At 44.8% G+C, this 18,118-nt stretch overlaps 1 protein-coding gene across 1 annotated transcript in view; it reads left to right on the forward strand.

Moving 5' to 3' along the window:
- Nucleotides 1–340: 340 nt before the first annotated feature.
- FER1L5 (fer-1 like family member 5) overlaps nt 341–18,118 on the forward strand; it is a 35,977-nt gene continuing 18,199 nt past the window's right edge. The window contains exons 1-28 of the mRNA XM_089538183.1: nt 341–425; nt 827–882; nt 1,642–1,733; nt 2,769–2,877; nt 3,454–3,535; nt 4,036–4,160; nt 4,529–4,657; nt 5,178–5,240; nt 6,052–6,102; nt 6,421–6,488; nt 6,836–6,932; nt 7,511–7,634; nt 7,922–8,013; nt 8,447–8,515; nt 9,394–9,437; nt 9,656–9,752; nt 10,336–10,446; nt 10,827–10,940; nt 11,560–11,737; nt 12,329–12,453; nt 12,729–12,829; nt 13,561–13,750; nt 14,239–14,394; nt 15,281–15,412; nt 15,663–15,826; nt 16,381–16,495; nt 17,183–17,285; nt 17,803–17,966. Coding sequence (XP_089394309.1) covers nt 341–425; nt 827–882; nt 1,642–1,733; nt 2,769–2,877; nt 3,454–3,535; nt 4,036–4,160; nt 4,529–4,657; nt 5,178–5,240; nt 6,052–6,102; nt 6,421–6,488; nt 6,836–6,932; nt 7,511–7,634; nt 7,922–8,013; nt 8,447–8,515; nt 9,394–9,437; nt 9,656–9,752; nt 10,336–10,446; nt 10,827–10,940; nt 11,560–11,737; nt 12,329–12,453; nt 12,729–12,829; nt 13,561–13,750; nt 14,239–14,394; nt 15,281–15,412; nt 15,663–15,826; nt 16,381–16,495; nt 17,183–17,285; nt 17,803–17,966 — 3,036 coding nt within the window. The remainder of the gene's footprint in view (nt 426–826; nt 883–1,641; nt 1,734–2,768; nt 2,878–3,453; nt 3,536–4,035; nt 4,161–4,528; nt 4,658–5,177; nt 5,241–6,051; nt 6,103–6,420; nt 6,489–6,835; nt 6,933–7,510; nt 7,635–7,921; nt 8,014–8,446; nt 8,516–9,393; nt 9,438–9,655; nt 9,753–10,335; nt 10,447–10,826; nt 10,941–11,559; nt 11,738–12,328; nt 12,454–12,728; nt 12,830–13,560; nt 13,751–14,238; nt 14,395–15,280; nt 15,413–15,662; nt 15,827–16,380; nt 16,496–17,182; nt 17,286–17,802; nt 17,967–18,118) is intronic.

Below are 18,118 nucleotides of genomic sequence, written 5' to 3' on the forward strand. Positions count from 1 at the left end.
TTTTAAGAGGCAGGTTCTTCGTACCTTTCTGTTCTGACATCATTATTTAGAAGCTCTGTCTCTTGTCTTCTGCTTTATGATGTCAGCCCTCCTTGGTTCTACTGACCAGATCCGGAAGAATTTGCATTCCCTTTGCCTTTAGGAAGAAAAAAAATCAGATACAACTTTGGAATTGATTGTTGTATATGACCTGGTGCTTTCCTTAGCAAAGCCATAAGGATCCATATGAAAGAGCGGGTCAGATCGAATAATCGGAAAAGCTTCTTAGGAGGAGAAGGACTGACACTCTGTTTGCTCAGGAACCAAGTTTGGAGAGGAACGTATCGGAGGGGCGCACAAGATGTTGCGTCTTGTGGTTGTCTCTGCTCGCATACCCCCCGAAAATGCAGATCAGCCTGACACTTATGTGACTGGCTCCTTCAGAGGTAAAACAGTAATGTACTTTTGTCTGCTTTTGAGAAATAAATAAGGTTATTGCCCAGTCTGCAAATATGCTTTGGTTTCATGGGATGCAAAAAGGCCACAGTACATAGGAATGGAAGCAAGTATGCAACCTGCAAAGAATCTTGGCTCAGTTGCTTGCTTTCTGCAAAATTTCTAGTTGCCACCAAATCCAAAACTCCGCTGGCAGTCAGAGGAGACAACAGTGAACTCAATGGATGAAAAGCGTGATTCAGAAACGAGTTCAAAAGTCAATTTTCCAACCCTTTTGAAAGAACTTGGGGCAATGACCAAGAGTGTGGTTTGTCCAATGTGCAAATCCTGTACCTTGTAAGCTGGGAAGCGGGAGAAAGGAATGGTTCATGGGGTGTTTTATTTCTCTTAGATGTGGAAAGAGACACAAGAGTTGTACAGAAGGAGCAGAACCCTGTTTGGAATGAGGTAAGCGCCTTTCGCTGTATCTGCTGTTGCTGCTGTTGTGTGCCTTCAAATCGCCTCCGAATTATGGGGACCCTATCCTGGGGTTTTCTTGGCAGGATTTGTTCAGAGGAGGCTTGCCATTGCCTTCCCAGGAGGCTGAGAGGATGTGACTTGCCAGAGGTCACCCAGTGGGTTTGATGGCTGAGTTGGGATTTGAAGCCAGATGCTCAAACCACTAGGCCAGTTTAGAGTTTGAAAGCTCTAATCCACCCCTTTGCTTTCAGAGGATGAAGATGCTCCTGAAGATGCCAGCCACAGATGTAGGCAAAACATTGGGAATAAATTCTTCCAGAATAGCCTACAAAACCCATAGAAAACTATGGAAGCCGGCTGTGGAAACCTTCAACTTCACACCAGAATTAAAGCAGTTTGACACCACTTGAACTGCCATGACAATCCTACAGAATACCAGAAGTTTGTAATTTGGTGAGGCATCACAACTCTCAGATAGACCAGGCGGAGTATCTCACCAAACTACAAATCCCAGGATTCAGTAGAAGTCATGATACTTAAAGTGGTGTCAAGCTGCTTTAGTGTGGATGCATCCAAATCTCTTGTGAGAGAGAATCCCATAGCCTTGGGGCAACCATTGAGAAGGCCCTGTCTCCTCTTCCTCAACAGCTGTATCTATGATTGTGGTGGCGAGGTCTCAGGTGGTATCACAATGTTCTGGATTTAGCCTGGATTTCAACCTAACCCCTCTCCTTGCTTCCTCCGCAGACCTTGGCGTGGTACTTGGGCGACGAGCCTCTGAACAATAAATCTTTTGCAACAGTTCATTTCCAGGAATGGAACCCTAAAGCTGAAGCCAGGTGAACCCCAAGAGAAACCCAAAACGAGGCATCCAGGGGTTTCTTTCCCCAGAGCTGAGGATTTGTCTCATCCCTCATTGCGGATGTGATGCTAGAGCACTGATTCCCACACTTTGCTCTTCCAGGTGTTTTTTTAACTTCAGCTTCCATATTTTAGATTTATTATAGTTTAGCTTTTTTAGTGCGTTTTAACCCCTTTTTGTGTTATTTCAAGATGGCCTAAGGCCTAATCAATAAACAATGATATTGACTTCAGCTTCCAGGGTTTCTGACTGCTGGCCAAGCTGGCTGGGGCTTTTGGGAGTTGAAGTCCAAAGCACCTGGAGGACCAGTGTTTGGGAACCACTATTCTAGAGTCTTGAGACATCTTCAAGATGAATAGATACGCAAAGGGATCTTGTCGCACCTTTGAGACTAAATGAAAGAGAGAAGTTGGTAGCATGAGCTTTTGTAGGCTTGAGTCTACTTCTCCATGCATCTCAAGAAATAGACCCAAGCCTTCTTTTTTTCAGTTAGTCACAAAGGCGCTACAAGATCCCTTTGCGTACTGATTTTCCAGACAAACACAGCCATGCCTTTGAATTAAGATTAGTATCCCCCCCCCCCCCCCGCCTTTGGCTGATGTTTTTATGGAGTTCAGCCACTTTGTCTGATGTTGTCCACATGAGCCTAAGCCAAAGGTTTGTCATTGCCTTCCCCTGAGGCTGAGAAAGTGTGACTTGCCCAAGATCACCCACAGGGTTTCATAGCAAAGTGAAAAACCAGACCCTGGTCTCCAGAACCACAGTCCAATATTCAAAGCACTACACTGTGCTGGCTGTCGATATGGCTATTGCATGCACCCCAAACATTTCACACTTGAAAACTTGCCATGGATGCAAAACCGTCACCTTCATTTAAAAATAAAATTGGACAACTGGAAACCCAGCCATGGATTGTAACCCCTGTTTTGGGGAGTTTTAGTATAGCCACAGAACCATAAGGCTCAATATGTTGAAGTTCTTTGTTGACTGCCCCTTTTCTTTCCCACTGCAGGAATTTCGGTACCGCCAACATTGCCCTCGCGAGAGCTGCTGAGAAAGAGAATGTCATGATCACCCTGAGAAACCAGCCTCTGAAGGACAGCGATATGAAGACCACAGGCGTAAGCCATGGAGGGATCTGGAGACCCAAGAGTAATATCTAGATACCTAGGTGCAAGCCAGGTCCAAAGAAAAGAGCTAGGACCTCCATACTGTGCAGTTACCGCGCCATGGCTCCACTTTACCTGCTATAGCTGCGTCCTGTACAATCCTGGAGATCTCTAATGCCAATGACAGAGTTAGATGGTTTAAACCAGGTTGGTTTAAATCTGTTAAAGCATGTCAGTCCTAAACAAAAGAGACAGGGACTTCCATGCTATGCAATTTATAGTTTTAATTTACCTGCTATGGCTGCATCCTATGGTTTAAATTACTGGAGCGTTATAACTGCATTATTTCTGCAGTGCAGATTAGCCCTTATTTCCGTATCGTAAAAAGCAGTACCTGTTGTTTTTTGCAAATCAAGTTGCCATTCAAGATATGTAAGCAGGTCAGGCCCTTCCTTCCTTCCTTCCTTCCTTCCTTCCTTGGTCAGTTGGTATTTAGAATTACTACCATGTTGGCTTTGGAACCACCCACTGCTTTCTTTTTCTCCTGACACAAGCTGATAAAGAAATTCCTATGACTCTATATTCCAGTGCACCATCACTATCAGGATCTGCTTCACCCCTCCAGAACCTGTAGCTGTGCCTGTAAAGAAATACGATTACAGGAAATTACGTAAGTGGCCGACACTATTTGGCACTCATGTGCCCTTGGTTGGGTTTCCAGCTAAGTCTGCCCAGCAACCTTGCAAGTAGTGGAACAGGTGACGGAAACTACTTTTAAACAGTGGAACAAACCAGTGTTACTTAAAGTGGTGGTCCTTGGACTGCTAGCATTTCCTGAGCTATGGGTTGCCAGTCATTAGCAAATTTCCAGAGGGAAAAAGAAGCAATGGTACCCAAAATTTAGTGTTAAAGTATACAGTGGGTCATCCATATCCATGGATTCCACCATCCTTGGCTTGAAAATATATATATTTTTAATTCAAAAAGCAAACCTTGATACTAACCTTAAGTATCTGAGTTGCAAATTTGTACTGAGCAAACCTCACTTTACTGTATTTCAATTACCGTTCGCATCGGTTCCAAGGCAGTGCCCAGGATGTTTCCAAGGTTTTGCAAACGGACTGTCCCAATGCAATCCTTACAGCACTTTTCTCTTCCGATCCTTGCCAGTGTGCTGCTCGATTTGTGCAAAGGAGTCCCTCCTAGAAGACTTGGCTCCAAAGGAGGTGGCCATGGTCGAAATGCCGTCTCCAACCCCCGTGCGAGAGCTTACAAACAAGAAGCAAGAGTTTCAGGTAATGCATCCCAGGCCCAGAGATTTAAAGGAAAGGGAATGATGGTCAAGCATCGTAGTTGATGCATAAAGCTGAAGGGTCTATCAGTCCTCACACAGGATTTAGCAGAGAAAGAAATTAAACCTGATCTTATTTATAAGGTATATGCCATGGTCCAATGCTATGAAATTTTAGGAATTGTAGTTTGTTGTGGCACTACAGAGAAGGCTAATTGTCTCGCAAAACTTCAATTCCCAGTATTCCGTAGCATTGAGCCGTGGCAGTTAAACTGGTGTCAACCTGGATTATTTCTGCAACATACATCGCAAAGAGGCTTCACCAAAGATGCTTGCAAGGCGTGATGACCGCGTCACCTCTCTCCTTTGCAGGTGCGAGTAAGGATCCTTGAATGCCGACAGCTGCAAGAAAACAACATTAAGCCCGTGGTGAAGGTGTACATTGGCGATCACGTCTTCAGGACACGGATCAAAGCTGGGAACAATCCTTACTACAATGAGGTTGGCTTTCCTTGGGCTCTAGGTTCAACTTGGGGAAGGTCCTGCAAACTAGCTAGGAAACAACCTTCCTAGCAAACATATTGTACAGTAGCTGGACTCAATGGGATCTGAAAGCACAGATTTGCCAAACAAAAGAGAAATTTGGAGAGGCATAACATTAATATTAGGAGACCCAGCATGGTGTAGTGGTTTGAGCATTGGACTATGACTCTGGAGACCAAGTTTCAAATTCCAGCTCAGCCATAAAACCCACTGGGTGACCATGGGTGAGTAACATTCTCTCAGCCTCAAAGCATGGCAATGGCCAACCCCCTTCAAAGAAGCTTGCCAGGAAAACCCCATGATAGGGTCACCTTAGAGTCACCATAAATTGGAAATGACTTGAAGACACAAAAGAACAGCAACAAAGCTAATGTTGGGTTAAATCCCGTCACTAATCCCAACTACAGTTTATCTGTGTCAGATGTCAAGATGCAATTCTTTGCTAAATTTCTTTCTTTCTTTCTTTTTTCCCCTTTAGGTATTTGTCCAGAACTTCAAGGAGATGCCTCTTCGACTCTTTGATCAGTTCATTACCATCCAGGCAAGTGAGCTGCACCGGTTCCCTTCAGGAATAGATCAGAGATCAATACTCCATGCCCCACTCCGAAAACGGCCTGCAGTTCCACTCTCTCTGCTCTTGCATCCAGGCCCAGCCAGTCAGTTGTTCAGCATGGAAAACCGCAATTGTTCCAATGCTGCTAAAATTAGTTGTTCCAGGACTGGAAGAAGCAGCTCCTAGCTCTGTTGCCTTAGGGTTGGTGGTGGTGAATCCACATTGGGCTTTACAGAAGCTATTCTGGATCTGTCAGGGGTTGCTGAACCTGTTGATGTGTTTTAGCACATGGAGAGCATCCCTGAAACAACCTGGAGTTACTCAGGGTTTGATTCCCCCTTTGAGCATAAAAACCCATTGGGGGACCCTTTGGCAGGTCACACTCTCTCAGTCTCAGAGGAAGGCAGTGCAAACCTCCTCTGAGCAAATCTTGCCAGGAAAACGACACAATAGGTTTGCCACAAAGTCTCAATAAATCAGAATAACTTGAAGGCACACAACAACAACCATAACAACAATAGGATCCAGCATGGCTTCATTGCCCCAAAGCAACAGAGCCTCTGGACAGCAATTTCATTTAAGATTTCTGGAGCATGGAAGAGGAGGAATCCCATAGCAATCCTGCTGCCATATTGACAACTATCTCAGTGGCAATCATTGAGAGATGTGGGGATGAGGAATGTATGGGTATGTGTGCATGTACACAGGCATGATCCCACACACACAATGCAACACACATGCAATCCTGAAGCAGAAGGAGGGAGGGAAATTTCCACATAACAATTGTCATTTTCCATAGGTGCTGAATTCCAGAGCCATGAGAGCTGATTCGCTCATTGGAGTTTTCAAGGTGAGCGCTGCTACTTTGGGTCAAATCGGATGACACACTCATCACAGTTTGTCTAGAGGTGCTCCTCAAATAGGGAGAGATATGCTCTTGTTATAGCATGTGGTTTTCCTCGCCTCTGTACCTTGCTTTTAGCAAGCTTAATTTTGTGTTTGGGCACCAAAAGAAAGGCTGAGGCAACCATGGCATTTAAACAATGAACCTTCCAATTTTCATCACATCGAAACAGTGGGTTTCCTTTCCCCTTTTGTCTCAGCTGTTTTTCTTCCTCCTTTGGCTGGGAGCACTATTGTAATGCCACCTTGTGCATTGTTTTTGCAGATTGAGATTGGCCTTGTCTATGAATCCCCAGGTACGCTCAACCCAGAATTTGTTGCAATTCTTTTGAGGTATGCGGGTCTTTTCTGGATCAGCCGAGCCCTATAACCTCAAAAATAGGTTCATTACCTTGCATAGCTCCTTTAAAGTTTGGATGAAAAACCAGAGCAGATTCACTGCTCTACTTGAGATGGAAGTCACCTCCTGCTATTGCCTTGTGGGCTACCAGTTCCTCCGTCAACCACAGTGCCTTCTTCCTTCCTCTCCATTGTAGCTCCCTTCCTTTGAGAAAGTCCTCCAAAAATGCACAATCAGATATGGAAGAGTGTTAGAGAACCCGACGGTTGCATCTAGATAACAATGCTGAATGCTGGAAACATTGATGTTTCCTTTCCGCAGGTCATGCTCTGCTTTCCAGGTGGCTTGCACTCTATGACCCAGCTAACCTGAACGCGGGACTAAGGGGCTATGTGAAAGTCAGCCTTTGCGTCCTAGGAGCAGGGGATCATGTGCCGGTAAGTTTTCCCCCCATCCCAAATAAAATCAACCCCATCTGAAATGCTAGGTTTCAGGAGGAGAGTTCTGCAGGTGCCATGGACACCTAAAAAGACCCATGATGAGTGAATCCAAAACTGTAGCAAACCTGAACTCTCCCCAGAAGCCATTGAGATTGGAAAAGAGTAACTGTACATTGCTTGGTAACATCAGAGCCAATAGGGAAAGAAAGAAGAAGAGCACATTACAGATAGCAGTCAAGGAAGTGGGGATCTTGGAGGTCTTTTGTTCATAGGACCACCATAAGGTGCATCAACATTGTAGAAATAATGCACCTTGACACCACTTTAAGTGCTGCGGCTCCATCCTATGGAATCCTGGGATCTCTATTTTGGCTGGGGGGCGATGGAGCTACTAGCTGATCCTGATGGAGGTTCAGTCAAATGTTTGGCATTTGCTTCTGTATCAATTGCCATTTCGATGGGTGTACAACAAATAAGGTCGGAATTGAAATATCCACCTTTGTTGGGTGAGGTACGTTGCTGCTAGCATCCTAATAAGAGCTCGACTTTTCTGTTTTGGTCTCTTCTCTCCTTAGGATACGGACTTCGTATCGGAGAGAGGCGATTCAGAGACCAGCCTTTTACAGCCGACGGCTCGGCCAGCGGCCCGCGTGGTCACCCTTCAGCTTTACGTATACCAAGCCCAAGATATGCCTCAAAGTAAGTACAATACTATTTATTTATTTACGGTTCAGCTCAGCAAGCAGTCCTTTCATTACACAGCGGCCGAGGATCTTGCAACGGGAGGAATAAAAGAAAAGTATTGTTCCCAATATAAATTCTGCCTCCCTGCTAAGATAGCCTCCAAAATCAGAGTTGCAAAATCCCTGACAGGATGGTAAAAATGTTCACCTGATGGAAGAAAAGAAACAAAGATAGAGCCTAGGAAATCCCATCTTGCCAACAGACAACAATTTGACCAGATTGCTGCTTGCTTTCCTCTACAGTGACAGAAGGCCTTGTGAGTTATGCCAGGACTGAAGACCCCACAGGGACCTCTGTGGATCCTTCTCTGGAAGTTAACTTTGCAGGGAAAGTGGTGGGTAAAATGCACCTGGGCTTATTGTTTTCTTTTTCTTAAACCTCATTCGGGCAGATTTTCATGTTAAAACAATCCTTGGACCAGCTGGATAGATAGACAGACAGAAAGATAGACAGATCCTTCTAGATTCCAAATGTCATCCTACAGATAGATAGATAGATAGATAGATAGATAGATAGATAGATAGATCTTGTAGCAGCCCTTCCTTCCAGATTCCAAATGCCATCCAATAGATAGATAGCCTCAGAGGAAGGCAATGGCAAACCTCCTCTGGATAAATCCTGCCAAGAAAACCCATGATAGGGTCCCCATAAGTCAGAAATGTCTTGAGTTATGGTTGAATCAGCAACAACAATTAATGAAGAGTCTTAAAAGCCACAAACGTGTTTCTTTTTCCTTACCTGCTCTCCTTTTGCGTCGACATGCTCAGCTGAAAACCTGCATCGTCTTTAAAGACGCCAACCCCAAGTGGAACCAGCGCATGTCCTTTCCGATGCAGGTGGGTGAGCAGAATTGATCGGAGGAAAGGCTGGAGCACCTTAAGGCTAGGAGAGAAAGAGAAGGCTGTTAGAACTGGGAACAGAGCTCAAAGACATGAAGGGTCACCTCTTCCCATGCCACTTTGTCCCTTTGCTCAGTTGTGGACACCCAGAAGCTCAGGTTCCTTTCCATTTTTTTAATGCTATGACCCTTGGATAAGTCAAAGGTAACATCCGTAGCAAAGAATCTAAGGGACAAAGCAAAGGAAAACAATGCCAAGGAACTTACAAAATTCCAGTTGGCACAACTGTTTGTGTTCATACAAAAATCTGGATGGATGAGAGAGTAGAGAAGAGTCAGTATTTCCAGGTCAGATTACATTCTTGCCTTTCACCAGGAGATGGTTCCTTTTTTTAATAAGAGTTAAAGTACATTACTTAAATTGACCCATGGATAAACCGACTCAGGTTCCTTGGGTCAATTTTTTGGACTAAACCTTCTAGACTTTCAGCACATAAAATCCATTGCAAAGAGAGTAGTATGCAACAACACCAGTAAGCACAGGGTGCATCAAAAACATAGATGTCATGCAAGTGCATCTCTTAGGCCCATATCACAGAATACAAATACAGTTTGAGTCTCAGTTATCCAGAATCCAAAATCTGAAATATTCCAAAACCCAAAACTTTATTTTCATGGGTGGCTGAGACAGTGATGCCTTTACTTTCTGACGGTTCATTGTGCACAAATTTTGGTTGCACTTGCATTGCAGAAATAATGCCATTTGACACACAGCTTTAACTGACTGAATCCTGGGAACTAACCTTTATCCATCCAGAGTTGTTCCACTGAACAAAACTGAAGATTTTCTTAACCAACGTGTCTTTTCTTTTGCAGATGCCGTCCATCTGTGATCTCATCAAACTGTCCACCTTTGACGGGTGAGCAATGCCATTTTAAGTCCTCTCCGAAGCACAATACAAAGCCTTGGCAATCCAAATTTCATTGATCCTTAAAGCCAGTAGTATTGGATAAGACTTCAAGACCCTCCAGCTGTAAACGTTTGGCTATGATGCAAACAAGGACTGCAAACCCCATCTTAAGAGTCTTTCAAAGTCTTCCACAGCAACTCCAACAACTCTTGTGTTTGGTTTTCTAGGGACCCAAGCGGAGATGGCAAAATCCTAGGGACCACTTTTCTAAGTCTCTCTGAGATCTCTTGCGCTGGAACCGACATGCAAAATAAAAGTAAGAGAGCTTTCTTTCTCTCTCACATTAAAGTTAAAGTTGAAGCAACATCAGAATGTGGTCCAGATGGCAAAATTACCAGTGAAGAAGGACAGACAAACTGGGAAAGTCTGCAGGAATTTGTTTTTTCCTGAGTGTACTGGGAAGGGCAAGACTCCATTCCCGGCTCTCCTCTTCCTTCTTCCCAGTTAACTGCATCCATTTACTATTACAATATAATTTATTAGTAATAAATTATTAGTAATAAAAGGATGCAATACTGTTAACTGAGTCTATAATTCTAATTCAAACTATTTTTGCACTTTGAACTCGGTTTGCAGCAGTTGAAATAAGCTGCAAACATGGGAGAAGGAGATAAAAACTGGGACATTTTAAAAGCAGCTGGAAAAAGTGGGATGACAGAGGATTAATCTGGACTCTCCTTGCCAAATTGGACAAGATGGAGGCCAAAATACCTGGAGGACCAAAGGTTGAGAACCACTGCTTTAGACCCATCCAAAAGAGTCTTCTGTTGCCATCCATAGCATCCCAAGATGGCTGTCAAGAGCGATCTTGCATGGCTTCTTCCTTCTCTCTTTCTTGATTTCAGAGGACTTTTCGGGTTTCTTGCCATCTTTTGGACCAAGCTTCCTCACTTTGTATGGGACTCCACAGGAGTTTATGACTGAAGAAGAGGATTATGAGAATGTCAGCATTGGGATGGTAAGTCTGCCTCCTTCATCCAGGTCCAGTTCTTGCAAGAAAAGGGGCAGTTGTTCTGAGAGGCATCAGTAATGGAAACTTAAACTGGTTTTGAGAAGCGTGGAAACATGCAAAATAGAAGAAAAATACCCGCTTCTTCTCCTTCTCTTACATTTTAAAGACCTAACCTTTACAGTGTTTTAAATACTTACACAGGGTGCATCTACATCATAGAAATAATGCAAATTGACACCACTTTAACTGCCATGGCTCCATCCTACAGAATCCTGGGATTTGTAGCTTGGTGAGGTCCTGGCCCTCTTTGGCAGAGAAAGTGAAAGACCTTGCAAAACTACAAACCCCAGGATCCCAGAGGATGTTTTTCTCTATGTATCTCCTAGGAGGAAGGGATTGCTTACCGAGGAAGAGTTCTGGTGGAGCTGAGCATCAAAATGGAGCCGATCCCTATCCAGAAGATTGATGACATCCCCGAAGACGCAATTAAAAGGGTGGAGGTAACCATGGAAGAAGGACATACAGCCCACGGTATCTTGCAATGTGGTCTGGAGATCGTTCTTGCAAAAAGGACACAGGACTAGCCATTTAAAAACACTTCTCTAGGCTCTTCTAGGTCCTATGGCCAGAGGCTGGCCATAGAACCACACTGGAGGACCTAGAAATGCCTAGAGAGAACACTTGTCTAGGCATGTCAAGGTCCTCCAGCATGACTCTATAGTATGCTTGGGCTGGAGGTTCACCATAGAATCACACCAGAAGATCTAGAAATGCCTAGAGAGAACTTTTTTTTCAGATGTGGGTGAGTGATACCAAATTTGTGAATATGGGGGTTGTACTGTAACTCACTTTTCTTTAAAGGTCCTAAGAGCGTAAACATTTTTCCATGGCTATGCAGAATTTTTCTTTCATTCTACTGTACTTTGGTCTTAGAGTCCTCTTCTCGCCTTTCTCTTCACTTTATCCACACTTGGACCAATGTTTGCTCCATACACTCCATGATGCCAGAAAGCTGGTGCCCTTATGCATTTGGTGGTCTTTAAGATGCTACATGATGGGGGATTAGGGAGTTAAAATAGACAACTTCCCTATCACAGCTCTCAAGGGTTGTTTCCGCAGCGCTTCTTGCCCCAGCGACGGTACGGACTGTGCGTCGTCTTTTACTCTGCAACAATGTTGGCCAACATTAAGGAACACATCCAGTTTGAGGTCAGCATTGGGAACTACGGCAACAAATTTGACGGGACTTGCAAACCTTTTGCCTCCACCACTCAGTACTGCCATGCTGTGTATGACGGTAAGGAGCCAGGGTTAGAAAGCCTAGTGGGTTGGAAACAAGGTCTGAGATGCAACATTGCCTCAGAGGAGCATGCAATCTCTCCATTGAATGCCACTGTAGCACAACCTATGGGAAATGGTGAATGGACTCAGCCATTGCCTCATTGCACCATGCACATTCTGCAGGGAACAGCCATGTTGCAGAATGCACACTGTGCTGGGGTCCTTTCACACCCCACAATTGCTGCTCTCTGATTCCACTTTAACTGCTTTGGTGCATCCTCTGGAATCCTGGGATATGGATAGACTCATACTTTGACCTGGGGTCCATTCACACTACACAATGATAGTGCTATGGTTCCACTTTAACTGTCATGGTTCCATCCTATGGAATCCTGGGGTTTGTAGTTTGCTAAGACCCAAGAGCTCTCTGGCTGAGATTTCTAAATGTCTCCCCAAAAACTGCCAATCCTAGGACTCCATAGGATGGATACATGGCAGTTAAAGTGCAGACATAGTGCTAGAACTGGATAGTGTGAGACAGCTTCATGCCTTAATGGAACCAGCCTCACAAATGGATGCCATGCAACTCCAGGCTATTCTGTTCCAGGGAACCGCTACTACTACCTGCCGTGGTACGATACCAAACCCATGGTGGCCGTCACATCATCCTGGGAGGATGTTGTTCACCGAATAGCCTGTATGAACAGCATGGAGTACATTCATGCAAGACTGGTAAGACATGGACCACTTGTATTGGTTCCTCCCTGCACTTGTTGTGACATGTCTTCATGGCACAGGGCTAAAGGCCGGATTCAACTGAGAACCATTTTCACATGGAAATGGCAATTCTGTGGTGCATTTAAAGAAACACCATTTACTCTGGATTTTCTGGGAGCAAAAGTTGAGCATGCCATAGAATTGTCCTGGAGGATGTAGAAATGCCTAGAGAAGTGTTCTCACTAGGCATTGCTAGGTCCTCCAGAATTACATGCTTTCTTCCCTAACAGACGAAAAACCTGGATGCTCTCAAAACCATTGAAGTTGCCAATGACCCGATCGTGGGTGATGTGTGGAAGAAGCTCCAGAAAGAGCTGGTGGAAGATTGCAAGTGAGCAATTTGGGAAGGAGGTCTATGGGAACTCTGGCAGGACTGTGGGCAACAGAGCAGATGTAATGCTGTACAGAAGACATTATGCAAAGGAAGAGCTGCAGTCATGGATCCCATTATTATTGTTGTTGTTGTTGTTGTTGTTGTTATTTTACAGTCTACCAGGTAACATATCCAGGGCTAGCCATGTTGGCCATGTTGCAAAGTCCAATAACATTCTAAATACACAAAACAGTGATATTTTTATTGGACCAACCAAATGCGAAAATACACGTTGCAAGATTTCAAAGCTTCACTGGCTTCTCCATCAGGCAATGATTTTTAACATCTCTGTCTTAATGAAGAAGCCAGTGGCTCTTTGAATGCTTGAAAGATGTATTTTGTGCATTTGGTTGGCCCAGGAATCACTATTACGTGGGTTTTGGATGTTATTGTACTAATCTCCCATGTGTTAACAACTGGAGTTTTGGCCTATTTGGATTCAATCCAAGACTCTAGGAAGGAATGAGGTCTTGTTGGATAATGCAGCATGTTGTTGTTATGGTTTGTTTCATTTATATCCCATCTTTCATTTCATCTGTGAAATGTTGGAGGGTCCATCTCTGCAGAGGAGAATCAATGTTGCAGTGGGAGCCTGCCATACTCTTATTTTCTCTTATGTCAGGCTGCCATATTCTTATTTTCTTCCACTATGCAAGCCTCTAATGCAAGTTTTCCTCTCCTTCCATTAGAAGGCCTCTTCCCAGCTCAGAAGGCCAGGCACCAGCCACCATCCTCGACCTGCAGCTGCGGAAACTGCGCATGCGACTCCTCCACCAGATCGCCAAGGCTGCGGACAAGACAAGTTGGAAGGTTCCTCTGAAGAAACTCATCGCCAAAGTAGAGAGTTGGCTCACTAGGATTGCCCTGGCCATCACAGAGGTACATCTAGGACAGTGCTTCTCCTGCTTTAGATTAACGTCCCCACTACACCATCCGTTTTATTAGTCCGTTAGCCGAGATCTGAGCCACAACCGTTAAAGCAGTGTCAAATTGCATGAATTCTGCAGCGTGGCAGCAGCCTGAGAGGCAAGGGTTCGAATCACCGCTCAGCCACAAAAACCATGAATTGCTATGGTAGCAGCAAGCGACAAAATCAACTTGCCTCCTAAAAGGGAAAAGCTTTAAGAATGATTGGAAACCTGTCATGGCTTATCTAAATGATAAATGGAGAACGCTTGCAATTATTGGATCTACAGACTAAAGGCGTTTAAGACATTGCTAGGCGACCTCAAGCAAAAGTCATACTGAATAGGACGCTTCGGGCTTCAATGACACCAAAACTTCCTTGGGAGATGAACGTGGGTCTTGAAAATAAACCCAACACCAGTGAGTGACCTCTGGCTTCCCATCTTTCCTATCTCTTTTAGACCCAAATCTGCATCCCAGACGTGATGATCTGGATGCTGTGCGACGAGAAGCGGGTGGCCTATGCCCGGGTGAAGCCAAACACCATCATGTTCTCCAGATTTGGGCCCCATGCCAGAGGCATGCTGTGTGGCAAGACCCAGACCATCTTCATGCAGGTAAACAAAAGGTGGGTGGCTCTTGGGCTCTGTGTCAGTTTTATCCTTTCCAACGGGAAGAATCAGATGGCGATCAGACCGACTTAGAAGCCAAAATGGTATTGCAGACTTTCGTGGGTGCAACGGTGGCCAAGCAATTGGAGTCAAGATGGCAAAAGGAATGAGTGAGTGAGTGAGTGAGTGAGTGAGTGAGTGAGTGAATGAAATGCAAGCTAAGAGAGGATGCAGTAGTAACTTCTGCAAGCTAAATGGCAGGAGGCAAAATCAAGAGGAGAAGGGTAACAGAAGTTGGGAGGTAAAAGTGGTTTATCTAAACTACATAGAATTGCTTCCACACATCCCATGTCAATGTCATGGAAGACATTTTGAAGAATTTCAAATTTGTTATGCTGTATTATCACATGATACCAAAAATGTTGGACTTCCGTAATGGCTGTCAAAGCGTGTAATATAGTTTTATGAGTATACAAAAATGTTGTTATTGTTAGTCCATTGCTCTGTTATCTGTGATACTGGGTGATCAATGCAAGTCACATTCTCTTAGCCTCAGAGGATGGCAATGGCAAATGAAGAAACTTGCCAAGAAAGCTCTATGGCCTTAGGGCTGCCACAAGTCAAACATGACTTGGAGCAACACAACAACAATTGACTCTTTTTGGTTAGTTATTGAAAAGCCCAATAATGGCACCGGATCCATTTCTTATGGTTTCTGAGCCTCCGATATTGAGATGTTTTTGAATCTCTTGACCACAAGGAACCTTCCTTGATGAAGTCATGAAAGCCAGCTTTGTATAAACCTTGGCAGAGCCATTTCTCAGCTCCTCTGCTGTTCTGATGATGGTGACAGGGCTCTATGCCTTTATAACTTTTACATTTCCTTCCACAGGGTCCTCAGGTCAAAGGGTCATACAACCCTATCCCTGCCCTGCTCCGAGTGCGAATGTGGCTTGGCAAGCTGTCTGACAGTGCCGAGTTCATGAAATGCTGCGAAGGTCACATCCTCGTCTTTGCCGAGACGGTGAGAAGGGCCCAGTTTAAACTTGGTTGATGGGGGGACCCAAGTGCAAATCCTCCCTCTGCAACAAAGCTCGCTGTGTAACCCTGGGCCTGGTTTAGCCTACCTGGCAGGGTTGCAGTAGGGATACAATGGCAAGGGGAGATGCACCGTGACTATCAGCCTGAACTCCTTGCAGGAGGGGTGGCTGGAAATTGCAAAACATTTAAAACAGCCCTGGTAGTACAATGCATTTTTCCTGTGCTTCTTTCAGTATGAGAACCAAAAGAAGACCCATGGCATCTGGGGGACACGGGATCTGGTGCCACATCCCAACTTCTCAGATGTAACCGGACAGATCAGTCTCCCCAAAGAAAAGTTCCAGCTGCCTCTCGGTTGGAAGTGGGATGGAGAATGGGCTGTGGAGCCCCAAAGAAGGTGAATTGGTGTGTTTTTGTTATGTGCCTTCAAGTTGTTTCTGACTTATGGCGAACCTAAGGCAAACCTATCATGGGGTTTTCTTGGCAAGATTGGTTTAAAAGAGGGTTGCCATTGCCTTTCACTGAGGCTGAGAGAGTGTGACTTTCCCAAGGTGGTCTAGTAGGTTTCATGGAATCGAACTCTGGTCTCCAAGAGTCATAGTCCAATGCTAAAACCACTATGCCATGCTGGCTCTCAGATAAAGTGTTGAGAGGTTTTGGGCTTTGTTTGCAGAAAAACATTGGATGATGATGATGGTGATGATTTTCCTGAAATGTGGGGGGGGGGGGATCTCATGGAGACTAACATTTCTGTTGTCTATGGGGCGCTTCTTCAAAGATGACACAATTAAGAACATGCTTTCCATCCTTCCTTCAGATGGTTCCTCTATTTGTGTCTGTGCATCAGGCAAGGAAGCAAGCCACAGCAAGAAATGATGTGTTGTATTTGCATGGTTTGTGTAAAGTAAGAGCAAAATCCCAGTAACCTTGCCCTGTTGTGCTTGTGAGTAGGCTGTTGCTGGACAAAGAGACAAACTTCACAGAAGTGCTGGTGGAGGTCTTTGAGAACCAGAGCCGGCAGCCGGGACGTCAGTGGAAAGCAGCCTCGGTCCCTTTCAGCAATGCAGTAAGTGGCAGAGAGAAGAACATTTTGAGTCTCCCTTATCCAAAACCCATAATATTCCAAAATCCAAAATCGTCCATAGGGGTGGCTGAGCTGGTGACACCTTTGCTTTCTGGTGGTTCACTATACACAAACTTGCTTTCATGCACGAAATTGTTTTTTAAAATATTGTGCATAAAATGACTTTCAGTCTATGCGTATCAGGTATACACAATTGGCCCTCTGTACCCATGGATTTCTTATCCAAGCATCCACGGATTGAAAATATTCATGATGCTATGCCACTATGTATCATGAAACTTGAACATCCATGGATTTTGGTATCCAAGGGAACCTGGAACCAAACCACAGGGCCTGTTGTATATGAAACATTGGTGAATTTTGTGCTTAGACTTGGGGGTCCCATCTTAGATTTCATTATGTCCATCTACAGGTATTCTAAAATCCCAAAAATTCCAAAATCCAAAACACTTCTGGTCCCAAGCAATTTGGATAAGGGAGACTCAACCTGTAATGCAACTCCAGAATTAGTACCATATTGGTCTGAATAATTCTCCTTCTCCCAGTCCACATTTTGAAATGGCTTGCCTTCTTGAAACATAATTTTTGATATGGGTAGACCTTCAGGGCATAGAAATGGATCCTGCTTTTCTCGGTCTCTATACTCCTGTTTTTCTCTCGGTTTTCTAGAGTGGGACTCCTAGTCCCCCAAAAGAAGAGATTGAATGTCCCAAAGGCTGGATCTTTGCAGAAGACTGGAAAGTGGAGTTGAACCGGGCTGTGGATGATGCTGGCAAGTCTCTGTTTCTGCTTAGTTAAGGCCATATAGTATTCTCTGATATCTGAGTCCTGTTCACTTCCTTTAAGAAAAGAGGTTTTCCTGGGTTTAAACTGGCCTTTGTTGTTGTTATTCTGTACTTTCAAATCATTTCCAAATTATGACAATCCTAAAGCAAACCTATCACAGGGTTTCCTTGGCAAGGTTTGTTCAGAGGAAGTTTGCCATTGCCTCCCCTGAGGCTGAGAGAGTGTGACTTGTGCAAGGTCACCCAGTGGGTTTCACGGCTGAGATGAGAATTGAACCTTGGTCTATGGAGTCACAGTCCAACACAGAAACCACATTAGCTCCCTAGGACTTCCCAACAAATGTTCTCCAGGGCCTCTATAGGGCATTTGGAGCAAAAAAGACAGAACCCTATGGCAACCTGGGAGCCATAAAACCATCCCTGGTGACTACTACATGTGACCCACAAACCATGCTTTGCCCATCCCTGGTGCAGGGTTTCATGAAAACATGTTTCCTTGCCCAGGTTGGGAGTACGGTGTTGCCATCCCACCTGCCGAATTTCCTAACACCTGGAACGTTGCTGAGAAGACCTACCACACTCACCGGCGTCGGCGCTGGCTCCGGAAGCGCTACCGGAACTTGTTGAAGGAGAACCAGGAGGAGAACATGGCATCTTTCCTTCAACTGGTAACTGGCTTAGGCACCTGGGACCACGATGCGGGCTTTGTTCACACTGGCAAGGTGGACGACAGGCAAAAAGGCAGCAAGGAACAAGGTTAACCAGTGGCCTTACATATCTGAGCCAGGGTTTGAACCCTGGTCTCCAGTGTTGTAGTCCG

This window comes from Sceloporus occidentalis, unplaced genomic scaffold, assembly GCF_023333645.1.
Source record: "Sceloporus occidentalis isolate IW3139 unplaced genomic scaffold, rSceOcc1.0.p SCAF_9, whole genome shotgun sequence".
NCBI lineage: Eukaryota > Metazoa > Chordata > Lepidosauria > Squamata > Phrynosomatidae > Sceloporus > Sceloporus occidentalis.